The 26,640-nt window shown below is 39.2% G+C and overlaps 1 protein-coding gene across 6 annotated transcripts; it reads left to right on the top strand.

Moving 5' to 3' along the window:
* The first annotated feature begins 2,582 nt into the window (after positions 1-2,582).
* On the top strand, positions 2,583-25,265 carry CUNH1orf116 (chromosome unknown C1orf116 homolog). Of its 6 annotated transcripts, none has more exons than XM_087720087.1 (5): positions 2,592-2,698; positions 7,631-7,783; positions 17,744-17,898; positions 21,956-22,130; positions 22,973-25,265. In XM_087720087.1, the coding sequence occupies exons 3-5, from the start codon at positions 17,785-17,787 to the stop codon at positions 24,433-24,435; spliced, it is 1,752 nt and encodes a 583-aa protein (XP_087576213.1). In that variant the 5' UTR covers positions 2,592-2,698; positions 7,631-7,783; positions 17,744-17,784; the 3' UTR covers positions 24,436-25,265. The 6 variants fall into 6 exon arrangements, with proteins under 6 accessions (XP_013911084.2, XP_087576213.1, XP_087576214.1 ...); XM_087720088.1 differs by having other exon boundaries at positions 2,597-2,698; positions 7,626-7,783; XM_014055609.2 differs by lacking the exon at positions 7,631-7,783 and having other exon boundaries at positions 2,583-2,698.
* The last annotated feature ends 1,375 nt before the right edge of the window (positions 25,266-26,640 follow it).

The following is a 26,640-nucleotide window of genomic DNA, read 5'->3' as shown; positions in this document are numbered from 1 at the left end:
ACAAATTCTTCTTCTTCAGCCTTGAAGAAGCTTTTTGGATGAAAAGCGAAGTATTTTCAAAAAACCAAGAAAATCCAGTTGCCTTTTGAAAAACCACTTTTGGAATAGTACTGAGTACCATTACAGCCTACAATACAGCTAAAGCTATAATCCTGTGCATATTTACTTGACATGCTTCCTTTTGAATTTCATTGTGAATAAATTATGCATAGCAAGGATGTTTATATATAACAGTAATTTCTGAATTATATCTTTGCTCTGCTTCACAGGCTTTAAGCCTAAAACACAAAATAAGTATTTTGTATATTTCCAGCAGACCATGATTCGGACATAAGAGACACATATGTACATGTATGTGTTTCTTATGTCCGAATCATGGTCTGCTGGAAATATACAAAATACTTATTTTGTGTTTTAGGCTTAAAGCCTGATATCTTTGCTCTGCAGAGCAAAGATAGAATTCAGAAATTACTGTTAATCAATCACATTTATATGGCATCAAGCTATCATTTAGAGAATAACATATACAATAATAGTCCTTTCTAAACCAGCTCTCATTTCATAGAAGCAAACATCTGTGTTATCAGGAAAAAAATGAAAACAATATTTTAAAAGTCTTTTTTTATCCACACAGTAGAAACCAATAAACCTGGCAGCTATCCAGTGGTGGGATTCAAATAATTTAACAACCGTTTCTCTGCCCTAATGATTTCTTCCAACAACCAGTTTGCCAAACTGTTCAGAAACTTCTCCTGGAGTGGTGCGAACTGGCTGAATCCACCACTGCAGCTATCTTAATATGGGTCTCAGAGAACTAACAACCCCAGGACTGGAACCAAAGCTACGTTTTAAGAACTTTGTAGAACTCTAAGAGAGAGGGCGCAGTCCTTCTTTCTGGGTCAATGATGTTCCACAGGTGGGGCTGTGACAGAGAAAGCATGTTTCCTCAATCCCACAAGTTGACCACATTTAATAAAAGTGCCCTGGTGCACACCCATTCTGCTGGAATGTACATGGTGAATAAGAAATAACTCGGGACAGTCTCTCAGTTATCCATGCCCTATGCCATGCAGGGCTTTGTAGATAATAATCTGTAGTTTGAATTACACTCAAAAGCTGACTGGCAACCAATGCACGCCATGTGGAATGGACATATTGAAAGCAGAGGTGGTATTCTGCTGGTTTACCCAGTTCAGGTGAACTGGTAGTGGCAGCGGCGGGAGGCTCCGTCCATCCGCCCAGATGTCATCATGGTTCTGTGCATGTGCAGAAACACAGTGCACAAGTGCTCCTGGTTCCGTACAAGTAGCAAAGGTAGGAGTATTTCATACCTGATCCAAAGGCACCTGTTACCCAAAGACACCTATTACTGCTCATATTGCTGTATTTTGAAAGAACTGTAGTTTCTCATTATTCTTCCAGGGCAATCCCTTGTAGACAGATTGCAATAATTTAATTGGGTGGTAACCATGCTGTGAGTAACAATCTGAAGGGCCTCCCAATCAAAGAAAGGATACAACTGGCACACAGGATGAACCTATGCAAAAGCCCACCTGGCTGCACCTGCCACTTGCGTTTTGATTTTCCATTTGGGTCCAGACAATCTATTTCTGAAATTGGTGGAAAAGTTTTTAATAAATAAGTAACTGTAAAGAATAAAACACTATATATCTGGGTTTATTATTTACTGATTGGATTCCAATAATTTTTTATGAAAAAAGCCATAGATATGAATACAAATACTTGCAATGTTTCCGTTTTCTTATGCCAGGTAAATAGGATTAAATACATATTCCTAGAGTAGATTGACAACAGGTAGTTCTCGATTTACCACAGTTCATTCAGTGATGGTTTGAAGTTACAACAACACTGAAAATAAGAACTTATGACCATTTTTCACACTTATGACCATTGCAGCATCCCAATGGTCGTACGATTCACATTCAGATGCTTGACAACTGACTCATATTTATGTCAATTGCAGTATTCAGGAGTCATTTTGCGATCACAGGCAAAATCAATAGAGAACTCAGATTCATTTAACAACCATGTTACGAATTTAACAACTGCCGTGATTCACTTAACAAATGTGGCAAGAAAAGTCGTAAAATGGGACAAATTTACTCAACATTTTTTTCAATTAACAACATAGATTTTGGGCTCAGTTGTGGTCACAAGTTGAAGATTACCTGTAATATCAAAGGAAGTTAAGATATGATGATATAATATACTTTGACTTTAGTGGATTTCATTGTGACAGTATACTTTCAACTTGGTTTCCTTTTTGTTCTACTCTTGCTTCCAAAATTTAAAAATCACCTACTTCCTGCACTTGCTAGGAAATTCAGCCCTAAGCAGCATTTTATCTATAAAAGCATTTAACCTTAATAACACTCAGTTTTCAAAAAGATATTAATCTGTTTTGCTTCATTTCTGGGTGCTACTGTTAGAAGAAAAAAAGCATGTGGTTAGCCAAGAACTCTGTAATCCCGCCTCCCCTTTTCTTGAGGAAACAGCTGGAATGAAGAGCTTAGGGGAGGAGTCAGCTTCAGGGTGGAGAGAGAAGAAAGACAGGAGGAATTTACCTGTCTAGGTAAGTCAGTAGGAGGTCAAGAACAGAACAGAGGAGGTGGTATAGCCTGTTTGATGTGTTGGTGCATAGCAGAGTACGTGGAATTGCTTTCATTTCCTAGTGAAGGTGAGTTAAACTCTAACTAACTTATGTTTGCTTAAAAGGATAAGGTGCCTTACTGTATTTATTTGTTCTTTCTTGGGTTTATTCTCTCTTATACCTTTGAGTTGCTACTAAATGATCTCCTTATGTAAGTAAGTCAAACCCAGTACAAACTTTTCTTTACAAAAAATTGTAGATAGAATCAAGAAAAAAGTTAAGCAGATTTCAGTTTCTAGAACTACATGTGTGGAATAACTAAGAATGACTTATGCTTACTATGAAAAATTACAAAACAATGGTAATCTCTTCTGTATTAAGAAGAACAGGTATTGGTTTAAAAATACTGAAAGATGGAACTAAGTAGAAATGTTTTTTCTATAAGATAGCTATTTATTCTATCAGCAATAGGAAACAAAGGCTACTTTAACTCAGCTGTAATTATAAGATATTTGACTGAATTTATTAACATGCGTGGAAATTTACAATTTATTAGTTGAATGCAGTTAAACAAAAGGAACCGTAAATCATTTTAATTAGATATTAAGTTAGTTGGAACGGTGCAGATCTGCAGCTGTAATTGGTGATTATTAGAGACTTGTCTTTTGTGCGTACAGGGTCAAAAGACTTGTGCATACATGTTGAAATTCTGTCTTGTTCTGAGATGGTTTAGTAAACATGTCATTGAAATGCAATTAAGTAATGTACATGCATTCAAGAGTCTGTCTTTAGAACTCATTTTGTTTCACAGAGAGGCAAAGTTTTATTCAGTAAGTATTGTAGTGAAAAGAAAATGGAGCAAGTTGGCAGAGTTGCACAGAATTTGCCATTTATCTGAGTATTTAGCAAATTATATTTTAACTGTTCAGCATCTTTTAAAACATAGATGTATTTTGTGCCTCAAAATACATCTATGCCACCGAAATTCAGTGCAAAAGGTGTTCTGGGGGACTGCATGGAACATTATGTGAACTACATAAAGTCCCATCCTATGTTAATCCCTATAAAGTGTAGGATGATTTTAGTATTTGTCTTGTCATATGACAAATTCTAGCAAAATGGGTATTTCAAGCAATCGGATGTTGTGTCATAAGAAACTACATAGAAACCACAACAATGTAATTGAGAGGTGCTGACTTCATAGTATTAACTCAAGCTATTGTGAAGTACAGCAGACAAACAGGCTTCTGTCATTTGCAGTGGAATGAGCTGAATATAGTCTTTGCCATTTGGATTGCCAACTTTTAATTTTTTTTAACACACAACAAAAGTGAGAGTGATATCAAGATGCTATTGGCTATGTTCATCTGAGTGGGCCACAAATAAAGCAGGTCTATGAATGATGTGCTTAACTAACTATTAGAAAACATTATTGGAGGAATAAAGCTTAATTATTCATTTAACCTTCCAATCTCTTCATTTCCCTACAACAATAACCCTGTGAAATGGGTGGCTTTGGAAGAGTGTGGCTGGTTCCAGCTGGTTTTCATGGCTAGGATGGGACTTGAACTCACAGTTTTCCGTTTTCTAGCAGGGTGTCTTAACCACTACACCAGACTGGCTCTCATATTTTACTAGAAACCACAGAAGCAGATTTAAATGTCCATTAAGGGTTATTTTCAAGGAAAGATACGATATAAGCATTCAAGTTAAATTGGCAAATTAAGAAGTGAAAATATGTGGACCTCTGCCACGTTTACTGCTATTTATTTATTTATTTCACATATGCCACCCATTTTTCCTTGAGCAACTCTTATAGTTCTACATTATTATACAAAATCTATTTCTCAAAATATTACATTTAATTTTACTAGAGATTGTGTGTGTGTGTGCGCGTGTGTGTGTGTGTAGGTAGGAAGGTAGGTAGTGGGCAGGCAGGCAGGCAGGCAGGCAGGCACGCACACACACACACACACACACACACACACACACACAAGCAAATTTATTTAAAAGGCAGCCCTGATCTGCCTTATGTTGAAATAAAATGCATAAGGATAAGAGAGAGTTCCATAACTGGTAGTAGTTTCTCAGTGTCATCTGATATGTGTTCTATGGCTCTGCTTTATAATATGATTTAAAAATGTTCTGCCAGGTATGAAGGTCACATGAAAAGGACTGATAACACTTCCCTGGTGCAGTTACCTCACATATGTATTGCTGATATCTTAAGCGTGGGCGCACCTAGTTTCATTTCCTCAAATATGTACCCAGAAAAAAAGTACAGCTATGCCCTGTGTTCACAGTTTGATACCCTGAGACCTGAGACCTAGTATTCAAGGTTGTTAGTTAATATTTAATATAGCTTTTAGAACTATTCTAACTACTTTGTTAATTCTTAGTATTTTGTGGTGTTCAAATTTCTTTACAAGCGAAACTGATGTTTGCCACCCACAAGTAATGTCAAGTCTTGCACAAGTTAGAGAAAATTGAAACCACACCTTTCAGCTTGCTACCCTTACTTTTGAGTTTCAATGTTCATAAAAGAGAGATCTTGAATCCAGAATTTTTCTCGAGCGTACCTTGTTCAGACTCTGGAATCTGACCTCTCAGTAAAACTTAGTCCTGAAAAAGACATCTAGAGCTATTGGTATTTGAAGCAAATCAAATTTTTCGTGGAAACAAAACAACTCATCACACAAAGCTGTTTGAATCCACAGCAATGTGAATGGCAATAAAAATGCAGACTTGGGTGAGCCACAGATTCAAAAATGTTATTTAGGTGCAAATATTTTTATTCTGACAATTGAATGACACAAATCTCATTGCAGAAACAATAAATGACATAACCTACTTTAAGACCCCAAATTCAAGTACATATCATGACTGTTGCTTCGTTTGCTTCTCCTTTTTTGCTGTATGTTAATAAAACCTTTTTTTTTCAAAACAAAAGAAAACAAAAGCTCTGGTAAAAGAAGGTTAGAGTTCACTCCACACTGTTGTGTTCCTTCATGATCTGAACTAGTAGTGTACCAGTAGGGTGCTCATCTATATTTTACTTGTGCCTATAGATGCATTAAAAGGACATGATAGAGAGATTTTTTACAATATATAAATGAGGGGTGCAATCAATGTTCCCTCTAATTTTTTTTCAGTGTGAGCAGAAAAGTATAGTATTTGAGTGGCATATTTTCATGCCTGAGCACCTGAATTTTTTTCACAGATGTCACCTAAGACAACAACGAAATCAGTGTTATTTGAAACTCAAAGTTATGTTTATTCAAGGTACCCGCTTAATTAAAAGTGTTATATAATATCAGTATCATTTAACAACGGTCCTGCTTAGCAACCAAAATGTTGACTCAGAAACACTGGCATTGAAGCACGCAAGTCTTAAAGCTGTCAAGTTACAAGACCCTTGCACCCCTAACCCTTTAGGAAAAAAAACCCCAGGAGTCTTCAAACCTTTAAGCCTTGCTGACTTCAACTCCCAGAATTCCTCCTCCAGTCATGTTGGCTCAGGAACTCTGGCACTGAAGCATGCAAGTCTTAAAGCTGTCAAGTTACAAGACCTTTGCACCCCTAACCCTTTAGGAAAAAAAACCCAGGGGTCTTCAAACCTGAGAGCTTTAAGCCTTGTGGACTTCAACTCCCAGAATTTCTCCTCCAGTCATGTTGCAGCAACATCATCTGCGTGGATCTGCTCCATCTTCGGTTTTTTTCACAGGAGGCAGGGCTGCTGCTGAAGATGCCAATGAGCCCCCACCGCCACTAGAATATGCATTTGTTTAGCATGACATAGAATAGTCTTTCAACCAGAAGTATGGAATAAAAGAGAGACTGATAAATATTTTAAAAAATAAAACCAAAAAGCAGCTATTTATTTGAGTTCTAGATAAACATTTAGTTCAGATTTAAACATTTAGTTTCAGAGATGTGGCTGTCAGCTATTTGTGTATTATTATGGAAGGTTAGATGAGATTTCACCAACATTATTCAACCCTGTTTAATGCATTCCTTCTAATAATCGAGTCTGACTCTGAATTACAAATCTATGTCTGAAGAATCTGGGTTAAGTTTTGGATTGGAAATTTGGGGAACATGAAAGTTTATGCATAATTTTTGTAATTTTTTCATTGGGTCTTAATAATGATTTTATTCATTTGGGATTTGGGGGTCTTTTTTCATAGGCTTAACACAGCTCTAATTTTGTCATTAGGAGCAATGTAACATTGGCCACTAATGTATTGTATACAGGTTGCCTTAGAAGGTAATACCTTTTGTATAGTAGGAACTTAAGATAGGCAGACTTCATACAGATAAACAATTGAGAAATATTGTTCTTTTTTAAAAGCAGTGTTAATTGCTGCACCTTTCTCATATTAAGTATATTAGCTCAAGTTCATGTTAGGAAAAACTTTCAGTCTTAAAGGTTTGGTGAGGAGAAATCCAAAAATTCTTTTAAAGAATTTAAATTAAATTTGAGGCTGCCTCTGCTTTCGCTCTCCCTCCCTCAGCTGTACAGCAGCGTCAGCAGCAGCTCTCAGCCTACGGTGGCAGCATCACACAGGCTGTGGAAGGAGGAGGAGGAGGAGGAGGGAACCAAAGAGAGGCTTTTACCGGGCCTGCGCCCCACAGCCAGGACCGTCCTTGCGCCTCAAGCCGCGTTTCTTTTTGCAAAGCCCTTCGGGCAACCCGAGAGTTCCGCCTGATGCCCGAAGGGCTTTGCAGGAAGAAACGCGGCTTGAGGCGCAAGGACGGTCCCGGCTGTGGGGCGCAGGCCCGGTAAAAGCCTCTCTTTGGTTCCCTCCTCCTCCCCCTCCTTCCATAGCCTGCGTGACGCTGCCGCCATAGGCTGAGAGCTGCTGCTGAAACAAGTCTGGGGAGGTCCTTTGCGGGCGGCCAGTTCTAGCCGCCTGCAAAGGACTTCCCCATGTTTGCTTTGAAAGAAATCTCAATGCCACTCTTTCTTTGATATTATTTTATTTTTTGTTATTCACATTTCATTTTGTCCCAGTACAGTTATCTCGCATTGAGTTATCCTGCATTGAATGGTCCCACAGTGAGTTGTTCCATAGTGAGTTGGCCAGGGCAAATTGGCCAGAGTGAGTCAGTTGTGATGAGTCATCCGCAGCGAATCGACTGCAGCGGATCAGCCGTGGTGAGGTGGCCAGGGTGAGTTGTCCTAGACCAGTGATGGGCAACCTTTTTGGCATGGTGTGTCAAAAATCGGCAAAAAATCGAGCATAACTCGCGTTGTGTGTCACTTCGACAAAAACATAATTTTGCGCAATTTATAGTTTAAACTACAAAAATGTATAATTGCAATATATAATTGTATTTAATAAACCAAAAACAAATTATTTAACATACCTGCTTAGTAACTTCTTTGTTCATCAGTCGATTTCGTATGTTGCCCTTGATATTATTGAACTTGTTTGGGGTGCCGTGAACCAGGGCTGTGGAGTCAGCTGCTTCCAGCTCCACGTCCTCATCAACATGCCGCTCCAGCCCGCCCCTGCTATGAATATTCCTAGTGACGCAAGCGGCATGTTGATGAGGACGTGGAGCTGGAAGCAGCAGACTCCACAGCCCTGCCGTGAACTGAGATAAGTGAGGGGGAGGGCGAATTCTTTAACTAACCAGGAGTAGACTCTCTGTGCCGGCCTGACTGGAGAGAGGCGCGCACTGTTCCCGCGCTCCTCTCCTGCGGGTCCTCCCTTGCCGCGCTGATGACGTGTGTGCGCACGGCACACATGCCTTACCAGCAGCCCCTGCGCTCAGAAAGGGGCGGCGGCGATACAGTAAGTGAGTGTGGGCGGGGGAGATCACACGTCCCGCCCCCCGTTCCTCCAGCACAGATTCTTTCATCCTCGGCGGCCGTGCAGGAGCCGAGGATGAATCGCATGAAATCCTGTGCGTGTCACCCCAAATGGCTACGCGTGTCAGCACTGACACGCGTGTCATAGGTTCGCCATCACTGTCCTAGACCCTCAAGGAAAATGCTGTGGGAAGTGATGTTGAATTAATGTAGTTCAATGTTTATGAATTATCATTTCCAGAAGCATAAATACTAAAAAAGGTGTTTGAAATGTGGAATGTTGGGTATGTACATGAAAAATTCTGGTTGTTCATATCTTTGTGTCATTAAATGTTCTATCTTCTATCACTTTGGAACGAGCTCCCCGTGGAGATTCGTACCCTCTCCACCGTCCAAGCCTTCCGCACAGCCTTGAAGAACTGGCTAGCCCGTCAGGCCTGGGGACAAGGATAGTTGCCCCTCCCGAATGATGAATGTATGTTGTTTGCTATTTTATTATATGTCTCTATGTTTAACGTCTGTATTCCCCCTCCCCGATTTTATGTGAGCCGCCCTGAGTCCCCTCAGGGAAAAGGGCGGCCTACAAATATTAATAAAATCTATAAATCTATAATCTATAAATAGAATAACAGAGTTGGAAGGGGACTTGGAGGTTTTTTAGTCCAATCCCTGCCTAGGCAGGAAACCCTACACCACTTCAGACAAATGGTTATCCAACATATTTTTAAAACTTCCAGTGTTGGAGCATTCACAATTTCTGGAGGCTAAGTTGTTCCACTGATTAATTGTTCTGTCAGGAAATTTCTCCTCAGTTCTAAGTTGCTTCTTCTCCTTGATTAGTTTCCACCCATTGCTTCGTGTTCAACTATTACATTTCTTGTTTTGTTGTCAATTCAGAAAAAGAAAACAATCTTAAATAGCTTTCTTTTTTCATTATAACCTCTTTGTTCGCCCCTTCCCCTTTTAAATAGGAATTTTATTATTATATCTTAAAAGATAAAAACTAATACAAACTAAAAAAAATAAAAGAATAAAAATAAAAAATAGAAAGTGTAAAAATGAAAAAATAGAAATTAAAAAATAAGTATATAATAAAGAGAAAAAAAGAAACATATAAAGAAATGATTTCTCTTTGCATCTTTTTAAAAAGTCTTAGCTTATATTTAAAACTTCTTTTGCTAAGGACTGAAGTACTATAAAACTTGTCACTCCAAAGATTCTAAATAGCTCCTTTTTAATTATAAGTTAATTATATTCAAAAATGATTAAGAAACGAAGCTCATGCTAATTTTATGTCCGTAAAGGGTATTTTACATCAGTGAGCTTGGTGGAAACCCCCTGGGCGAGATCATCCGAAGGCACGGGATAAAATATCACCAATATGCGGACGATACACAGTTGTATCTGTCCGCCCCGTGCCAACTCAATGAAGCGGTGGACGTGATGAACCGGGGACTGGAAGCCGTTAATGACTGGATGAGAGCAAACAAGCTGATACTCAACCCAGACAAGACCGAGTGGCTGTTGTGTTTCCATCCCAAAAATTTGACCACCATACCATCACTCAGGCTGGGGGGACAAAATTTAAACCCCTCAGAAAGGGCCCGCAACTTGGGAGTCCTCCTGGATTCACAGCTAACTTTTGACCACCATCTCTCAGCTGTGACCAGGGGGGCATTTGCCCAGGTTCGCCTGGTGCGCCAGTTGCGGCCCTACCTGAATCGGGAGGCCCTCACAACAGTCACCCGAGCCCTTGTGATCTCTAGGCTGGAATACTGTAACGTGCTCTACATGGGGCTGCCCTTGAAGAGCATCCGAAGACTACAGCTAGTCCAGAATGCGGCCGCGTGAGTGATCGTGGGCGCACCACGGTTCGCCCACATAACACCGATCCTCCGTGAGCTGCACTGGCTACCTGTTGGTCTCCGGGTGCACTTCAAGGTCCTACTCACCACCTATAAAGCGCTCCATGGTAGTGGATCTGGCTATTTGAGAGACCGCCTTCTGCCAATTACCTCCCTGCGTCCCATCAGATCGCACAGAGTTGGCCTCCTCCGTATTCCATCCGCCAGTCAGTGCCGACTGGCGACTACCCGGAGGAGAGCCTTCTCTGTTGTGGCTCCGACACTATGGAACAATCTCCCCGTGGAGATTCGTACCCTCACCACCGTCCAGGCCTTCCGCAAAGCCCTCAAGAACTGGCTAACCCATCAGGCCTGGGGATAATCTTATTTCGCCCCTCCCGAATGCTGAGTGAATGTTGAGTTTTATTGTTAATTTACTTTGTGCACATTTCTTTTTTCGTATTGTCCTACACTCCCCTCCCTTTTTTGATTGTAAGCCGCCCTGAGTCCCCTCAGGGAAAAGGGCGGCCTATAAATAAACAAATCTAAATCTAAATCTCGCCCTACCTCCAGCTACTCAATTCATAAACTAATTGCAAGACCTTAATTCCAGAGGAGTAAGGGGTAATCATCTGGATTGCCAACCTCATGATCACTCTTTCTGGAGAGATTGTGCTAGCCAGAATTTATCTTTTGACTCCATCACAGTGCCGTTTCTGCTCCTTCAGAGACATCTGGTTCATCATAAATCTTCACCAGAAGTCTGCTGGGTTTCTTCCCCTTGATGTAGTTAGAACTAGGGTTGTACCATATGTAATTTTCATAACAAACTTTACCACACCCCAAAATGATGGAAAAAGTCTCCTTTTGAAAAACAGATTCTCAAGTTGTACCGACAGCTGTAATCCATGATTGAAATAAAAATGTTATTAGTAGTTTGTTTACTAATGAAAAATGGAAGTCGAATGTGTTTTTTGTCTATGTTTTTGCACAGAGTGACAGATCCCACCTTGTTTTATTCTTATTATGTTTTATTGTTTATTATATTCTGAGCCACCCAGAGTTGATGTGAGAGTGTGAGCCACCCATGTTGACTGGTGCCTAAATTGAATTTAAAAACAAAAAAACTACACCCACATATTTTGAAGATGTGTAATGGAAGAACTCTAAACCTTTTTTTAAAAAAATCTGGCATATTATGAAATACTATAATTCTTGAGATTTCCGACTGCTTTCTGAAACAAACATAGTTAAACTCATTTGTTGATTTTCAATTTTACTCAGTAAATCAGGAGGCAAAGAGATCTGCATTTCTGAATTAGGATGAAGGTGGGTGAACTCTAAATCAATCTGAATGAATATTATGATTGACTCACTCTTCTATAAATCTAATTTTAGAGCCTTTTCCTATATTACAGATTTAAAAATGTTACAAAATTGTTTTACCCAACTTCTCTGTAACAAAATATTGAATACTGTAATACAAGACAAGTAATTTGATTGAAATTTGCCTGTCTATGACAAGAGGAATTGGGATTAATGTTGATAAAGATGCTGTGTTAGATTTAGGCAGCCACTTGTAAAGCAGGACTGGCAGCTATTTAGCACATTTGAATAGCTGCCAAGGCCTTGACATGGTGTTCTATTGGGTCTTTACCTATACTCTCTTTTATAGATTTTTTCCCCATGCTGGTGCTAGATAATCACATTCTGGAACCTTATGGGAAATTTAGAATGGCAACTAGATTCAGACATTCATCCTAAGAGTTTTTCTATTTTTTTTTTTTAGAGTTTTATTAAACACTTATAGGCCGCCCTTTTCCCTGAGGGGACTCAGGGCGGCTTACAGTAATGAGGGAGGGGAGTGCAAGACAAGACATAAAAGAAAATGTGAGTAAAAAGTAATTAACAATAAAAGCACAACATTCACTCAGCATTCGGGCGGGGAGAGAGTAAAGTCCTATCCCCAGGCCTGACAGGATAGCCAGATCTTGAGGGCCGTGCGGAAGGCCTGGACGGTGGTGAGGGTGCGGATCTCCACGGGGAGATTGTTGCATTTTATTGTATAAAAATTAAATACTAGAATTACAGCCTCCAAGTGAGACATAGTGGCTCAGTGGCTAAAATGCTGAGCTTGTCAATCGAATCCCTGGTGCCGCGTAACAGAGTGAGCTCCCATTACTTGTCCCAGCTTCTGCCAACCTAGCAGTTCAATAATATGTAAAAATGCAAGTAGAAAAATAGGAACCACCTTTGGTGGAAAGGTAACAGCATTCAGTGTGCCTTCGGCATTTAGTCATGCCGGCCACATGACCACGGAGATGTCTTTGGACAGTGCTGGCTCTTCGGCTTTGAAACAGAGATAAGCACCACCCCTAGAGTTGAGAATGACTAGCACATATGTGCGAAAGGAAACTTCATCTTTAGCCTCGAAAATCCTGTAATCTGAAAACTTTCCTCTTTGTTGTGTAAGACCATTCACTGGAGTGATGAAGTGATTGAGATGCTTTTTGTACATTGAATGGACACACCATCTAGGAAAGGTGGCATTGCTGTATTAGATGTAGCCCATTACAACTACGGTTAAATATGAGTAAGAGGCCTTCTTCTCATCTCTTGTGGGAAGAATTTACCCAATGTGACACAAGCATGGGGTGGAGCTAAAAACATGACTTACTGGAATAAAGCTTGTGACCACACCATCACAAGGTAGTATGGCCTAATGTATTTAACAAAGCTTGTGTAGGGAGTGGTAGACAGATTTATTTTTTACAGTGCTATTAATTGCTTAAGCAAATGCAACAAAATTATGATATTAACATTAAACATTACATTACAAAATGTACCCTAGATTAAGATTCAAATCTTTTCATTTGGGGCTATTTTTACATAGTCAACATTTTCAGTAGGGCAGTCAAAATGCCCAAAGATAGGATTTTTGTGCTTTTTATTTTAAAAGGGTAGAAAAAGAAGATCAGGAGAAAATAAATAGGAGAATTGCAAAGAGTTAGATAATTCATTGAAGACATGAAAGGTAGTACTACTACTTGTGATGACACCATCATGACTTGAGACTTGCAAATCGGCAATGCCAATATGTTGTAGAAATGCATATTCCTATTCTATAACTTACTAAACCCATAGTCTAGTACCCATAACGTTTTCACTGGACCTGCATAGAATTGTTGTTTGTAATTAGCTCAGATACAATATTATAGAAGACTTTCTAAGAGATGAAAGCACATATTTTTCTGATAGGTTCCTGCTTTTAAAGCAAATGACAATACGTGCCTTTGGGAACAAAATCTATTAATTTCTTCATGTTCTGTTGCATAATTGTCAGTCCAGACTAATCCACCAAAATAAAGGAAAGTATACTGTTATGACACAGTGATTAGGGACTGTGATGGAGGATTAAATTCTTATTATTGTAGGTCACATGCTCAGCCAGATACTTAGACTGGTATTGGTATTTTTATCCACCTATTGAATCATTTCCAAGGACCTGGAATAGGCAGATATTTGATAGTGTTAAAGCTATTGTTGAAAGATATAAGCTGTTCCAATTAAAACTGTCTTTTTGCAATTGACTGATGGTGGTTATCTCAACACTGATGGTGCTCAAATGGTACTCCAGATGATTTTGGATTGCACCTAAGGTGCCTATTAAGTGGTGGGTTCCGGATTTTGCTGCAATTGGTACGGTTGCAATGGGGCCCGGGGTAGTCCACATGAATGCGTGCAGCGTGTGCACACATGTGTGCAGTGCATGCATGCATCTTACACTCCAGTGAAGCCTCCATGATGCTCCAGCTGCTTGGTGGAGCATTGTGCAGGCGCTGTACAATGCCGTGCACATGGACGGAAGTGCTGAAGACTTTAAAGACAGGTAAGGATGATGGGCGATCGGGTGGGCCCTCTGGAGCACCATACCGGAACGGTATCCGGTGCTCCAGGCAGGCACCAGTATGCCCGTACCAGGGTGTACCACCTGCAACCCACCACTGTGCCTATTACTATTGCTACTATTTTTGATTTTTCCAGATGTTTTGGGAATGCACCTAAGAAGCCTATTACTATAGGTATCACTTTTGTTTTCTTCTGCTACAGTTGTTCTATTTGCAGGTCTTTATATTTTATGATTCCTCCCCCCACCCTAGTTTGTTCTATTCTACTATCCCCAGATATTACCACATCCACTATCCAGACTTTTTTTATATATCTTACTGACAATTGTTAAATCTGGTGTGTTATCTGGCAGGTGTCTGTCAGTTTGAATTCTAAAGTTCCTGAGCACTTTGGCTTCATTATATTCCATTATTTTCTCAATTTAATGATCCCATTAGTTTTTGCTTGCAGGCAAATGGTATTGTTTGCAGTTCTTCTAACTTACTATTTTTGCTCATTTGTTGTGTTGTTGTTTGTAGTCACTCAGTGTGATTTTGCTGCAGCAGTGCTTTACTGGTTTTTTAGGATTTTTTTTGCAGAGTAGCACTTGCTGTCTATTGCTGTTTTCTCAATTCTGGTTTTGTATGCAATTGTTTTTAAGGCTTGGCCTTGTGCAACCAGAATTAGCCCCTGTGCCTCTTTTTTCAACTTTTCTGCTCTTAGCTGATGCCAAGTCTTGTTATTATCTGCTTTACTTGCTATTTTTTAATGTGTTGGCCATATAATATTTCATTATTATTAATAGTAGTATAGTATTATGGTTTATCACGCAGTCAGCCAGATGTTTAGATTGGATTCGGCATATTTATTTAAATACTCAATATTTATCTATTGAGTCCTTTCCAAAGACCTGGAATAGGAAGATTGTTGTGGCTTGATGAGAATTATTATTCTCTGTTCACAACAATATAAAATCACCATTGCCAGTTCTTTATGTGGTGTTGGCCTTCATACTCATTGAGTTCTTTCCAAGAACATAGGATGATGTAATGTATCAGTGTCACATATGCACATTAATATTATTATCTTGACTTTTTATTTGTAAATCAAAGAGGCAAACATACCCAAATACTCCTGCATCTTATAGCCAGTGAGGAGTTAAATTTCCATTCAAGAACAAAATTTATCAAGTCACCTGACATAAATTACAAGCTCGCAACCAGATTTACTCGTAGGATTACTGAGGACACCACGTATATACTGGCTAAACCTAGAATTTCTGGATATGGCCACATTCTAGTCTTGCAGACATAGTTTAGAACTTCCTGTTTGTAATCTAGGCTTCAATTCATTGAAGAATGAAATATATTTCTTATCCCACCACCACAATACATGCTATTCACAGTAGAAAGATGTAGCTATCTAGGAGACTAATTGAAAACGTTTTTGTGTTAAAAGTGGTGGCATTGAATGTATACCTGTCTCTTTAAGGCATTCTCCTTTCTCTAAGGAATGTCAGGTATGAGGCAGGTAAACACACACCCTGGCCTCTGCCCTAAGTAAATAGGCTCATTACCTATGACTGCATACAACTTTGAATTATTTAATGTTAATCTTCATTTCTTCAGTATTGTTAGCCAATAGGTATGATAACTATTAGTTAATAAAGGAAGACAGCATTTAGAGAGGCCACTCTCATGTTCCTTGCCTATGATTTTATGTGGGAATGGATTTGCTTTGTCTTCACAAAGCAAAATAAAATGTGCTTCTCTAATGCATTTTTCCATTTAAAATGACCTTGGAGAAATAAAAATAAGATTTTCACTTACTGATTAAACAGGTAGTAGCACCTGACTGACCTGGACTCAGAGGCTAAGCAGAATCAAACCTGATTAATACTTAGTTCGGAGACCACCAATTCACAGAGCTGTGAATTGAACTGGAAACACATGAAATATCTTAGAAGAATTGTTACCATGTTTATCAGAAAAATACATACGCATGCTCATGTAGTTCTCTGGGTTGAGCTCTCTTTGGAAACTTTATAGCAATTAAACTGGGTCAGAGTCTACAGCAGTATTCATTAACCTGGTGCCCTTTGGATATAATCCTCAGCCAGCTTGGTTTCACTGTTCATAAAAAGATAAGGAACTGGTCATGCCTTTGGAAATTTTCAGAAGTGGCTTACAATGAGGGATCCTTGGTACTCTCTGAGCTTGCTTGTTTTCTTGCAAACATTTCATTAACCTAACCACGAAGCATCAATTCTAGTAAGGAATGCTGTTTGCTATCAGTCTATATTCTGGGTGTTTTGCCTGTCTGTTTAGGTGAGAGGTGGTTTTAGGAATACTTTGGTTGGGTTACTTACTAATGAGTCTGATGGCAATTTTTTTGATTGGGGTATTGCTTACTTGATTGTTGGTCTCAAGTTGGAGGTTCATCTTTGCTGAGTGCTGATTACTGGTGAAGAGGTGCTGGAGATTTTTTCCCTTCTTGATTGATTATCTTTTTTTCTCAACCAGCGTAGTATTACAAGTAATGGGACAATTGACCCTAATTTAGAAAATAATGCTTAGATTATTTTGCGAATATCTTCAGTGTTTGAGAAGGGAGATACGAAGCAGGTGGGTAACTTCTGCCTTTTAGGATTGATTGTGAACAGTGAAGAAACCAAAAATGAAGAAATACACTGCAAGCCTGTAGTTGGTAATAATGAAGTCTTGGAAAGGTATTCAGAAGTTGTGAAAGATCAGAAAATGTGCAACTCATCATTTTCCTTATGGTGCTTTATGGAAGTAAAAGTTGAACTTTGAAAAACAGAACAGAAAGAGCATTAACGCTTTTGAACTTTGTTGTTCAATGACTCCCTAAGAATTTCATGGATAGTTAAGAAAACAATCAAATGGTTCATAGAACAAATCAATTCAGAGTTTTCACTTGAGGCAAAAATGAAAAGGCAGCTCAAATTGTCATTATTTTGAATACGTAATGTGAAGGCCTAATTCTGTTAAGAAATCTATCATGTTGGGAAAGGTATAGGGAAACTGAAGAAGGTGACTACAAAAAGATTATGAATTTGATTACAGTGGTGATTATAAAACATGAACAACCACTTAGAGACAGATCAAGCTAGAGAAGGTGTATTTGTGTGATTGCTAAGAGTGGACAGTAATTTTATGATGCATAATCACCAACACCCCATGTAAATCAGGTTTGTAGGAGTACTGTACTGGTAAGTACTTTCAGGTTAAGGACGTGCTCATTAATTATATACCCATAATTCCAGAGAATTTCATTGGTGTGAATTTGGACACTTTTGTATGCATAGTCATGAGTTGTTGCTACAAAATAACAACAGTCATTTCATGAACGTATTCAGTGAGCATTTTGTGTGTGTGTGTGTGTGTACATACATACATACATACATACATACATACATACATACATATCTACATACATAAATATAAAGTTATACAAAAAATGAAAATGTAAAAAAATAAAACATTTCATATTTCTTATCCTTATCCCAAATACGTTTTGACATTGCATAATATATATTATTTTGTTTTCTTTTTATCCTAGAGCTCTTGAATCATACAAATTGCTTTCTTATTTAACTTGATATGCCTAAAAAAGATTTATGGGTAGGAATTGTTGAACCAGATCCCACACCAACTGTTGACAGTGCAGGCAGCTGTGACAGTGTGATCAGCAACAACTCCAGTTCCTTTGAAATGGTAATACTTTATTTATTTGTACATTTATTTATTTTTAAAGTTGTGTGGTATCTATTGCTTTAATGGCACTGGATAATTTGTATGGTATAGTAAAAAATATCCCTTATGGGTATTATCAAATAATACTAGCTTATTGTATATAGATTTAATATTATTTATGTTTGTAATTTGCTTACAGTTGCCTCAAAGCGCGAGGGGTGACAAATAAATCTAATAATAAATACAAAATGATATTTTAAGGGGACATTACTTGTATATTTTAAATATAGGCTAAGAACTGGAATAACCAATAATGCCCCATCAATTGATTCATGTCCTTAAAAATGTTAAAATAGTATCTACTTAAAAATGATTCATGAAAAAGAACGTGTCTAGGGTGTATTAAATAATATATTTGACCCATATGACAATCATGAGATCATCAGATATCTTTTTGGAATAATGTGTTAATGTATATACATTTTTAGGAAACCCTTTAAATCCTTAAATCTTAAAAATGGTAATAAGGTAGTGAACTGTACTCCAAAACTGAGTATTTAACAAGAATTATGGTTGTACAGATCATGAGATAGAGTAGTAGCTAAAAGAATAATACTGAGAAATTAGAAAAGTAACATTCTAAGTGTTGAGGAATGATTGTCAGAAATATGTGGTGTATTGTATTAAACCACAACTGACATTTAATCATTTAGGCTGGAATACTGCAATGTGCTCTACATGGGGCTGCCCCTGAAGTGCATCCGGCGACTGCAGTTAGTTCAGAATGCGGCCGCGCGAGTGATAGTGGGCGCACCTCGGTTCGCCCACATAACACCCATCCTCCGCGAGCTGCACTGGCTACCTGTTGATCTCCGGGTGCGCTTCAGGGTGCTGTTGACCATCTTTAAAGCCCTTCATGGTAGTGGATCTGAGTACTTGAGAGACCGCCTTCTGCCGATTACCTCCCTCCGACCGATAAGATCGCACAGACTGGGCCTCCTCCGAATTCCATCCGCCAGTCAATGTCGACTGGCGACTACATGGAGGAGAGCCTTTTCTGTTGCAGCTCCGACCCTGTGGAACCATCTCCCCGTCGAGATACGCATCCTCACCACCGTCCAGGCCTTCCGCATAGCCCTCAAGACCTGGCTATCCCAACAGGCCTGGGGATAAGCCTCTAATTTGCCCCACCCGAGTGTTGAATGTTGAATGCAAGTTGTGTTTTTATTATTTTATTTTGCTCACATATTGTTTATTTTGAATTGCACCCCCTCCCTAATGATTGTAAGCCGCCCTGAGTCCCCTCAGGGAAAAGGGCGGCCTATAAATCCTAATAAAATACTAATAAAATACTAAAAATACTAAATTTTATTTCAATTAATTTATAGTTTGTCCAATTGAACTATTTTCAGCTATAGTGGTTGCAGAAAACAAACAACAAACAAACCAACAAACAAATGTATGCTCCGTTTTGACAAAAAGTTAGAATTTTATTGACGGTTAGAATAAGGTGACCAGACGTCCTGCATTTGGCGGGACAGGCACGCTTCTTCATAATTTTTCCCGCATCCTGGGCCGTTGTCAAAAGATCCCGCTAGCCGGCGCAAATGGGGCGGGCTGCAAGAGGGAGGGACGGAGTCTGGATTGCTGCAAAGCAAGTCTTGGGAAGTCCTTTGCGCTGGCTAGAAAAGGTCTTCACTTGCTCCCTCTTCTTGCAGCATGCCCCGATGCGAAAAACGCCGAGATCAGCGCACTTGGGGCTACTGCTGCTGCAACGTCCAGGGAGGCTCAGCTGGTCTGAGTAGGCAGGGCAGGGGTATCGCGGTGCCCAGCTCAGGTGCTCTGAGCAGAGGGGGAGCCGCCCCCTCTGCCAGCGCTAGGCAGCAAAGATGTTAAGCTTTGCTGTCCAGCGCTGGCAGAGAGGGCAGCTCCCCCTCTGCTCGGAGCATCTGATCTGGGCACCGCGTTACCCCTGCCCTGCCCCCTCCGCCGCCGCCGTGCTTTTGAGGAGCCATCGGGCCTTTTTTCCTGCTCCCGCCCCTCCGCCGCCTTCCTACTGGCTCCCGTGGCCTCAAGCAACATGGCATTTCCCCGGAGCGCTCGGTCTCCTTCTCTGGGCAGAGTTGGAGCTTCTCCTCCTCCTCCCAACAGAGGGGTGCCCTAAAAAAAAAGGAGCCAAGCCGTTCCAGAGATGTGAAGGGAAGCTCCGGGCAAGAAAGTGGATTTCAAAACTCCCTTGAGCCCCGCATGTGGATTTGTTTATTATTTGCTCGGGGATCCGGATCCGGGCCACCTGTTCCTCCGGGGGCAGCCTGAGCCTTTTAGTGGCGAGCGGAGCTTTCTCCCGAAATGGCGCTGCTGCTCCCCTTTGGCACTTCGCTCTGGGAGAAAAATGGAGCGCGACAGACTTTCCAGTGCGGATCAGAAGCTGATCCAGGAGAGCTGGCAGAAAGTGAGCAACAGCCCCCTGAAGCACGGCGTCGTCCTGTTCACCAGGTATGGCAAGATAGGTTGCCAGACCGGAGGGCGCAGATGAGAACTCTTGAACGAGAGAGAGAGGGGTGGGGGTTGTGGTCACCTGGTCAAGTTTGAGGCTGGGCATTTTAAACATCGGAAGTAGCCCACCATCCTTAGCAAACTTAATTCAAAGCTCCCTCTGCCAGTAATGTACCCTCATGGATTGACCAGCCGCTGACTTGGGGCTAACGCCTTGGTTTCCTTCCCATTTCCCTTATTTAACCTAACCCCTCCCTCCCCCACCTCTAAATGCCTTTTCAGGGCATCTGCCAATCCAGGCTCACTCCCTCCCTCTTGCAGTCCTCCTCATTTGCGCCGGCTAGAAAGGTCTTCACTCACTCACTCTTCTTGCAGCACGCCCCGATGCGAAAAACGCTGATCTCGGCGTTTTTCGCATCGGGGCTGCTGCTGCTGCGACGTCCAGGGAGGCTCAGCTGGTCTGAGTAACATGAGGGATCACCCTCATGTTACTAGTCTTCCCGGATGGGCTCTTTTGTTCAGCCTGTAATTAAGGTTCTTTGTTATGTCTTAGTCTTAGAAGATCACCTGGTTAAAAAGAAGGAAGAGGCTCCCCTGGTCCGGAGCCCATCTGCATGTTGGGAGGGAGGGAGAGACACACAGAAAGACAGACAGAGACACAGAGAGAGACACACACACAGAGTGAGTGATTAAGTGAGTGAGTGAGCGACAGAAAAAGGGAGGGGAGAGAGATTGAGAGATTGAGAGATAGAGAGGGAGGGAGGGAGGGAGGGAGAGAGACAGAGAGAGACACACAGTGAGTGATTAAGTGAGTGAGTGAGTGAGTGACAGACAGACAGACACACACACACACACAGAGTGACAGAGAGAGAGAGGAAGGGAGGGGAGAGAGATATAGAGAGAGGGAGGGAGGGAGCTTTCAATTTGTAGGGATGTAACCTGGCTGTTTTTGCCTGCTCTCAAAAAGATGAGCAGGGTTGAACCTGACTAATAATTGGAGGGGAATCCACCTGGGAATCTCAGTACTGTATATTTAATAGGAAAATATTAAAAATTCTCCAAAAGCAACAATGACAATTTCCATACTACTGCTAAGAAAATTACGACACATCAATAAAATTATAGGAGCTGAGTTTAACTCAAGAGAAACAGTTATATAACAATTCCACAATTCTGAAAGAACAAGCTTGTTCTATATGAAATTTAATGCTACAGCAGAATGAAGTAACACTGAAGATAAGTGCAGGTAGTTCTCAATGCATGATCACAATTGAGCCCAAAATTTATGTTGTTAAGTGAGAAATTTATTGAGTTTTGCCCCATTTTACAATTTTTCTTGCCACATTTGTTAAGTGAAAAAAAAAATATTTTTAATCACACACCCCCGCCCCTCCCGGGTCAAAGGTGTCCCTCTTTACCAATCTGAAAATCTGGTCACCTTAGGTTAGAAAGATTGGTTAATATTTCCCAGAAATGGAATAGATAAGTTTGAATGATGAAATTCTTATTTTTCAGAGCAAGCTTTTATGATTCCTCCTTTACTCAGAGTTTTTTTGTTTTGTTCTTTGTTTTTGTCTCAAAGAATGACGGTGGCTTTGATTATCTAACAGTTGAAGAAAAAGAATGCCTTATGTTTCTTGAAGAAACTTTGCATTCTTTAGATGCTGAAGCAGACAGTGGAGTTTCTGCTGATGAGGCAGAAGCTGTTGAACTTTCCAAACTTACAAGGACATGGCCTACAAGAGATGTCCCCAAAGGTAAGTTTGTGAACTGTGTTATAAGTGATTTGAGGTGGGGCCACTTCAGCTGAAGAGTAATTCTTCACTGAGTTTTGAAGAAACAAGACACAGATTTAAATTCCTGTTTGTATAAGCATGCCTTAAGGTCACAAAATAGTTGATGTTTATTGTGCCATCCAAATTATCGGAAAAGGCTTTAATATAGTGCAGATTGTCTCATGTAATGTTTTTAGGTTTGATAACTTTAAAATATAATACTTTGAGATGAAATTATATGTTGATTTAGCTTGTTAAAAATTAAGTTTCAGGAAATAGATGTCTTTAGTCAAAATTAACCTCCTCAACATAAGGGAGGTTACATTCTTTAGCTTTTCATTAAAAATGTCTAACCTGTTGAATTTCAGATCTAGTTCTCATTTTTTTTAATATGGTTAATGTACACCTGGAAAATTTTCAATAAGTTTTTTTTAATACAGTTGTACTTTGAACTTAGGTTTCTTCATAAAAGATGGTATTCTATGGCTGAACAATATAAGCAAGTGCTTATATTGTTCAATTTGCCATAGAAAACCAGCATTTTTCTACTTTCTCTCATCTACATCTCTTGGAGGAAATGTTCAAACTCTTGGAGAATGTGTTCAAACTTATTGATATCTTATTCATGTTTTATTATTTCATCCAAAGTTTATCAAATTAATGTAATGACTGTGCAAAATCTAAATGAATATTTGATTTTATTCATCCTTGGCTTATATTTCCTCTATTGATAACTTTCTGTCTTCTTGTTTCTTGCTAAAGAAAAAAAAAGATATGTTACTATATACCTTCTCTTTTCCCTATCTCTATTTTTTATTTTGTAGAACTGGATCCTGATTATCATGGAAAGCATAAACAAATTGATCCAAAAGGCAACACCTCTCTTTCTGGTTCAATACCTGCTGCCATCTTAAGTCCAGGCCACCACAGCCTTCCAAAAAATATCATGGCAAAAAATACTGTTCATACTTCCAAGATTTTTGTTGCCGAAGCACCAGAAACTAATGCTGATGATCTGAAAACTCTCCCTCCATTACATCCAACTTTATGGGACTCTTCTAAGCATGGAACATTGGACATATTGAAAGAAGTCCCTGAGATAGGTACTCGGGGAAGAATCTCTGAGCTGGAATCAGTAGTAATTCCACCTCCTGAACCATTCCAAGACCAGGGGAAGAGCCATCTTTTAATAGAGCATGAATCAATCCTTACTGATTCTTGGAAACATGCCGAAAATGGGGCAACATCTCATTATGAAAGTAAGGGGAACCAAGGTGTAATGGAAGAATATGAGGCAAGAGCTGTGAAACAAGAATTCCCACCAGAGATGATGGAGACAGCAGCTCGAAATGAATCCTTTCTGAAATCTGTCTCTCCTAAATGTAACAAGAAAAGTTCTGAGCAAATTGTTAATCATCAAGAAATTGATCACAAACATATATTGGAAGAATCTCAGTTGGATTCTAGTTTCAAGCAAGGCCCTCCTATTGCCCCCAAACCCAGAAAATTGCCCCCAAATATTATTCTCAAAACCAGCAAAAATAATGTTGCGCCACTTAATATAGATCCAACACATAAGATAAAAGCATCATTGCCATTCAGCGGGAGGCCTAGAGCTGCAACTGGTGACTTTTCCATGGATAAAACCTATGCTCTCCAAAAAGAACAAGGGAGGGCAAGGAGGGAGGCTCTTGAGAAACTGGGACTCCCTTTGGATAATGAAAAGAATCCAGATGATCAAGTGATCAAAACTTCTATTTACTCAAAAACAAAAGAAACGTCCTACACTGGCAGTAGGGAGAATGTAAACATAGATGACATTACTCTTAGTAAGAAATCTGTCCAGCAGTCTGACCAAACTGATGTCAAAGAAGTCCAACCAACAGAGATTAGTATTCAAAGGATCAAACAGGCAAATTTCAAATCTAACACACTGGAACGATCTGGTGTAGGACTGAGCAGCTTGGGCACTTCTGGAAGTGAGGGTGAGAACTTAAAGAACAATAAAAGATCTTTTCTCAGCAAGATTACTCCAAATTTTCTCAGGAATAACCGGATGCGCCCAGCATCTCTTGGCACAGGAAAAGATTTTGTTGATCTGAAGGAAAACAAACAACATCATGTTGAGTGGGACAAAGGTCATGAGCGAAGATCTTACCCACTTCAGCACCCTTCCAAGCTTCCTAGGCCAGCATGTGTTAGTGTAAAAATCACCCCTAAAGGGGACACAGAAGAACACAGAAAGGAAGCTTTAAAAAAGCTTGGCCTGTTGAAGGAACAAACTTAATAGCTGACTTAATGCAAAGACTGTATGTTCAGCTTTGGTTAACATATATATTTAATATACTCTTCTCTTTTTTTCATCCCAATGGAGAAATTGAAGCTTATATTATACCTATCAAGATTTTGTATAACATGTGAACATTGATGGGTGGATTAACACTGATAAAAAATTCATTCAATTAATTCTGCCATTTATTATACAGTACACTTCCCATCAACAAAGACATTTTCCATTCCAACTGTATAGAATGCATTTGTGTATATATGTGCAAAGATTTGACTATTGTGATGTGTAAATAAATGATTGTAAGTGGTAGATATGTTTGCTTTAAGGGGGCAATCTAAAATGTTAGTGTTAACTGCCCGGGACAAACCATGAACTTTTGAAATATTGTACAGACTTGTATCATGACAATAGCAGTATGTCTAGAAATATTTAGTCAATATTGAGCTGCAGTAGTAGTATGTTGGTTCCTTTTTAAATGACTGGGCCTAATGTAACCTTGCTCACTGAAACCAGCAGTACTAATTTGGCTAGTATATGGGGATCATTCAGCATCGGTTTAATGAATGAATAAAGAATACATTGCATATAAATGTGGAAAATGAAAAAAATGACCATTCACTTATAAATTGGCTTCACATTCTAAATTAATAATTAATAAAATATAGATGCTAGAAATAAAGTGGATTTGACCCACTTTAGATTTGCCACACCTATTGTACGTGAATTGATTATTGCTGTATTCAAATTTAAAATCACACATCTATTTAGAATGGAATGTATGAGGGCATGCTTCCAAAAGATTGAGTAATAACTTTTGTATGGAAAAAGGTTGGGTTTCTTTCTGCTTAGAAAAACTATCTTCTTGTAAGAATGAAATACAAATATATTAGGTTATAAGCTACAAAAATTTCAGTAGTACAAACTTAGTCCTTCCTTTTCCTATGAAAACAGTGGCAAGTATATTAAACAACTGAGATTAAATATTAGGTGGTGTTGTGCAACTGAACTGCTCAACCAAACCTCATTCAAGAGCAATAGCAGCACCACAATTCTGAAATCTAAGATTTTGATAGAGAGTAGAAGCAAACCATAGGTCTGTGATATGTGTTCTCCAAAGCTTTTATTTAAAAAAATAGTGATTTTTATGAATTGTCAACATTTAAAAATGTCTCTTGATGGTACGTAGAAGTGAACTATACATTAATTATATGCATGGTTTTTTAAAAGAATCTCATTTTTTGGCACACAGTAATTTTCTAACATACTAACATAGAATATTTATTAGAATATTTAGAATTAGAATACACACATACACATATACACACACACACACACACATGGACAGCATTCCCCAACCTTTTTGGCTTTATGGACCAATGTGGGAGGAGAGGGGGTGGTTTTGTGCAAGTGGGATGGCACCCCTTCCACTCGCACAAATGAAGCTTTGTGTGCATGCTCACCCGCTACTTCTGGTTTTAAACAGGCCATGGCTAGATATTGGTCTGGGGGTTGGGGACCCCCAGTTTAGGATATGGCCATAAAATTAATACATATTACATTTTTTCCAGTAATTCTTCCTCCTCAATTATGTATATAGATAGACACATTCCCTTTGAAGAAACAATGACAATGATTATCTGATGATTATATAAATTAAATTAAGACTATTAGATTTATGATGTTCTGAAGAAAAATGAATTTTAATTGATTCCAGCAATTTATTTATATAATATTTTATTATATGCTGTTGATCAAGTTCCCTACAGCAAATGTAATAATGTAAATTAATAACAGAAGAAATTGTAAGGTATTTTTCAATAGGTAGGGAACAACATTACTATGGCGAAAATTTATATTAATGGACTAATTTGAAGGAGAGATTTGCATTATTTCTAAAATATAATACATGGAAGATTACATCATTGGAACAATCTCTAGAAATAGTGCTAGCTATTTCTAACCATAGTAACATTTCACTTTGTAAATAAGCTTCTACCTCTCTGGATTAAAGAATTACAGAAACTGGTTATAAAGTATTTTGCTTTCCTTCATGTTATAAATAGTGTTCATTCCTATTATTTAAATTTGTGAGAGATTGTTTTTGTGGGGAACACCCTAAGCCTTTATTAAATACATTTATGCTTGGATGCTCATTTTCAAGAGTTCCTGATTCAACAAGTGATATATATGAGTGCACATTTC

This window comes from Thamnophis sirtalis, unplaced genomic scaffold (assembly GCF_051295495.1).
Source record: "Thamnophis sirtalis isolate CommonGarterSnake01/CBP01778 unplaced genomic scaffold, rThaSir2_p1.2 scaffold_7, whole genome shotgun sequence".
NCBI classification, from domain to species: Eukaryota; Metazoa; Chordata; class Lepidosauria; order Squamata; family Natricidae; genus Thamnophis; species Thamnophis sirtalis.
The sequence above is the reverse complement of the archived record's forward strand: the minus strand, read 5'-3'. Positions and strand labels throughout refer to the sequence as shown.

Coding starts and splice junctions, on each gene's coding strand:
- CUNH1orf116 (XM_014055609.2), top strand. CDS start 17,785: ATGCCTAAAAAAGATTTATGGGTAGGAATTGTTGAACCAGATCCCACA. Junction 17,899..21,955: donor ACTCCAGTTCCTTTGAAATG/GTAATACTTTAT, acceptor TTTGTCTCAAAG/AATGACGGTGGCTTTGATTA. Junction 22,131..22,972: donor TACAAGAGATGTCCCCAAAG/GTAAGTTTGTGA, acceptor TTTATTTTGTAG/AACTGGATCCTGATTATCAT.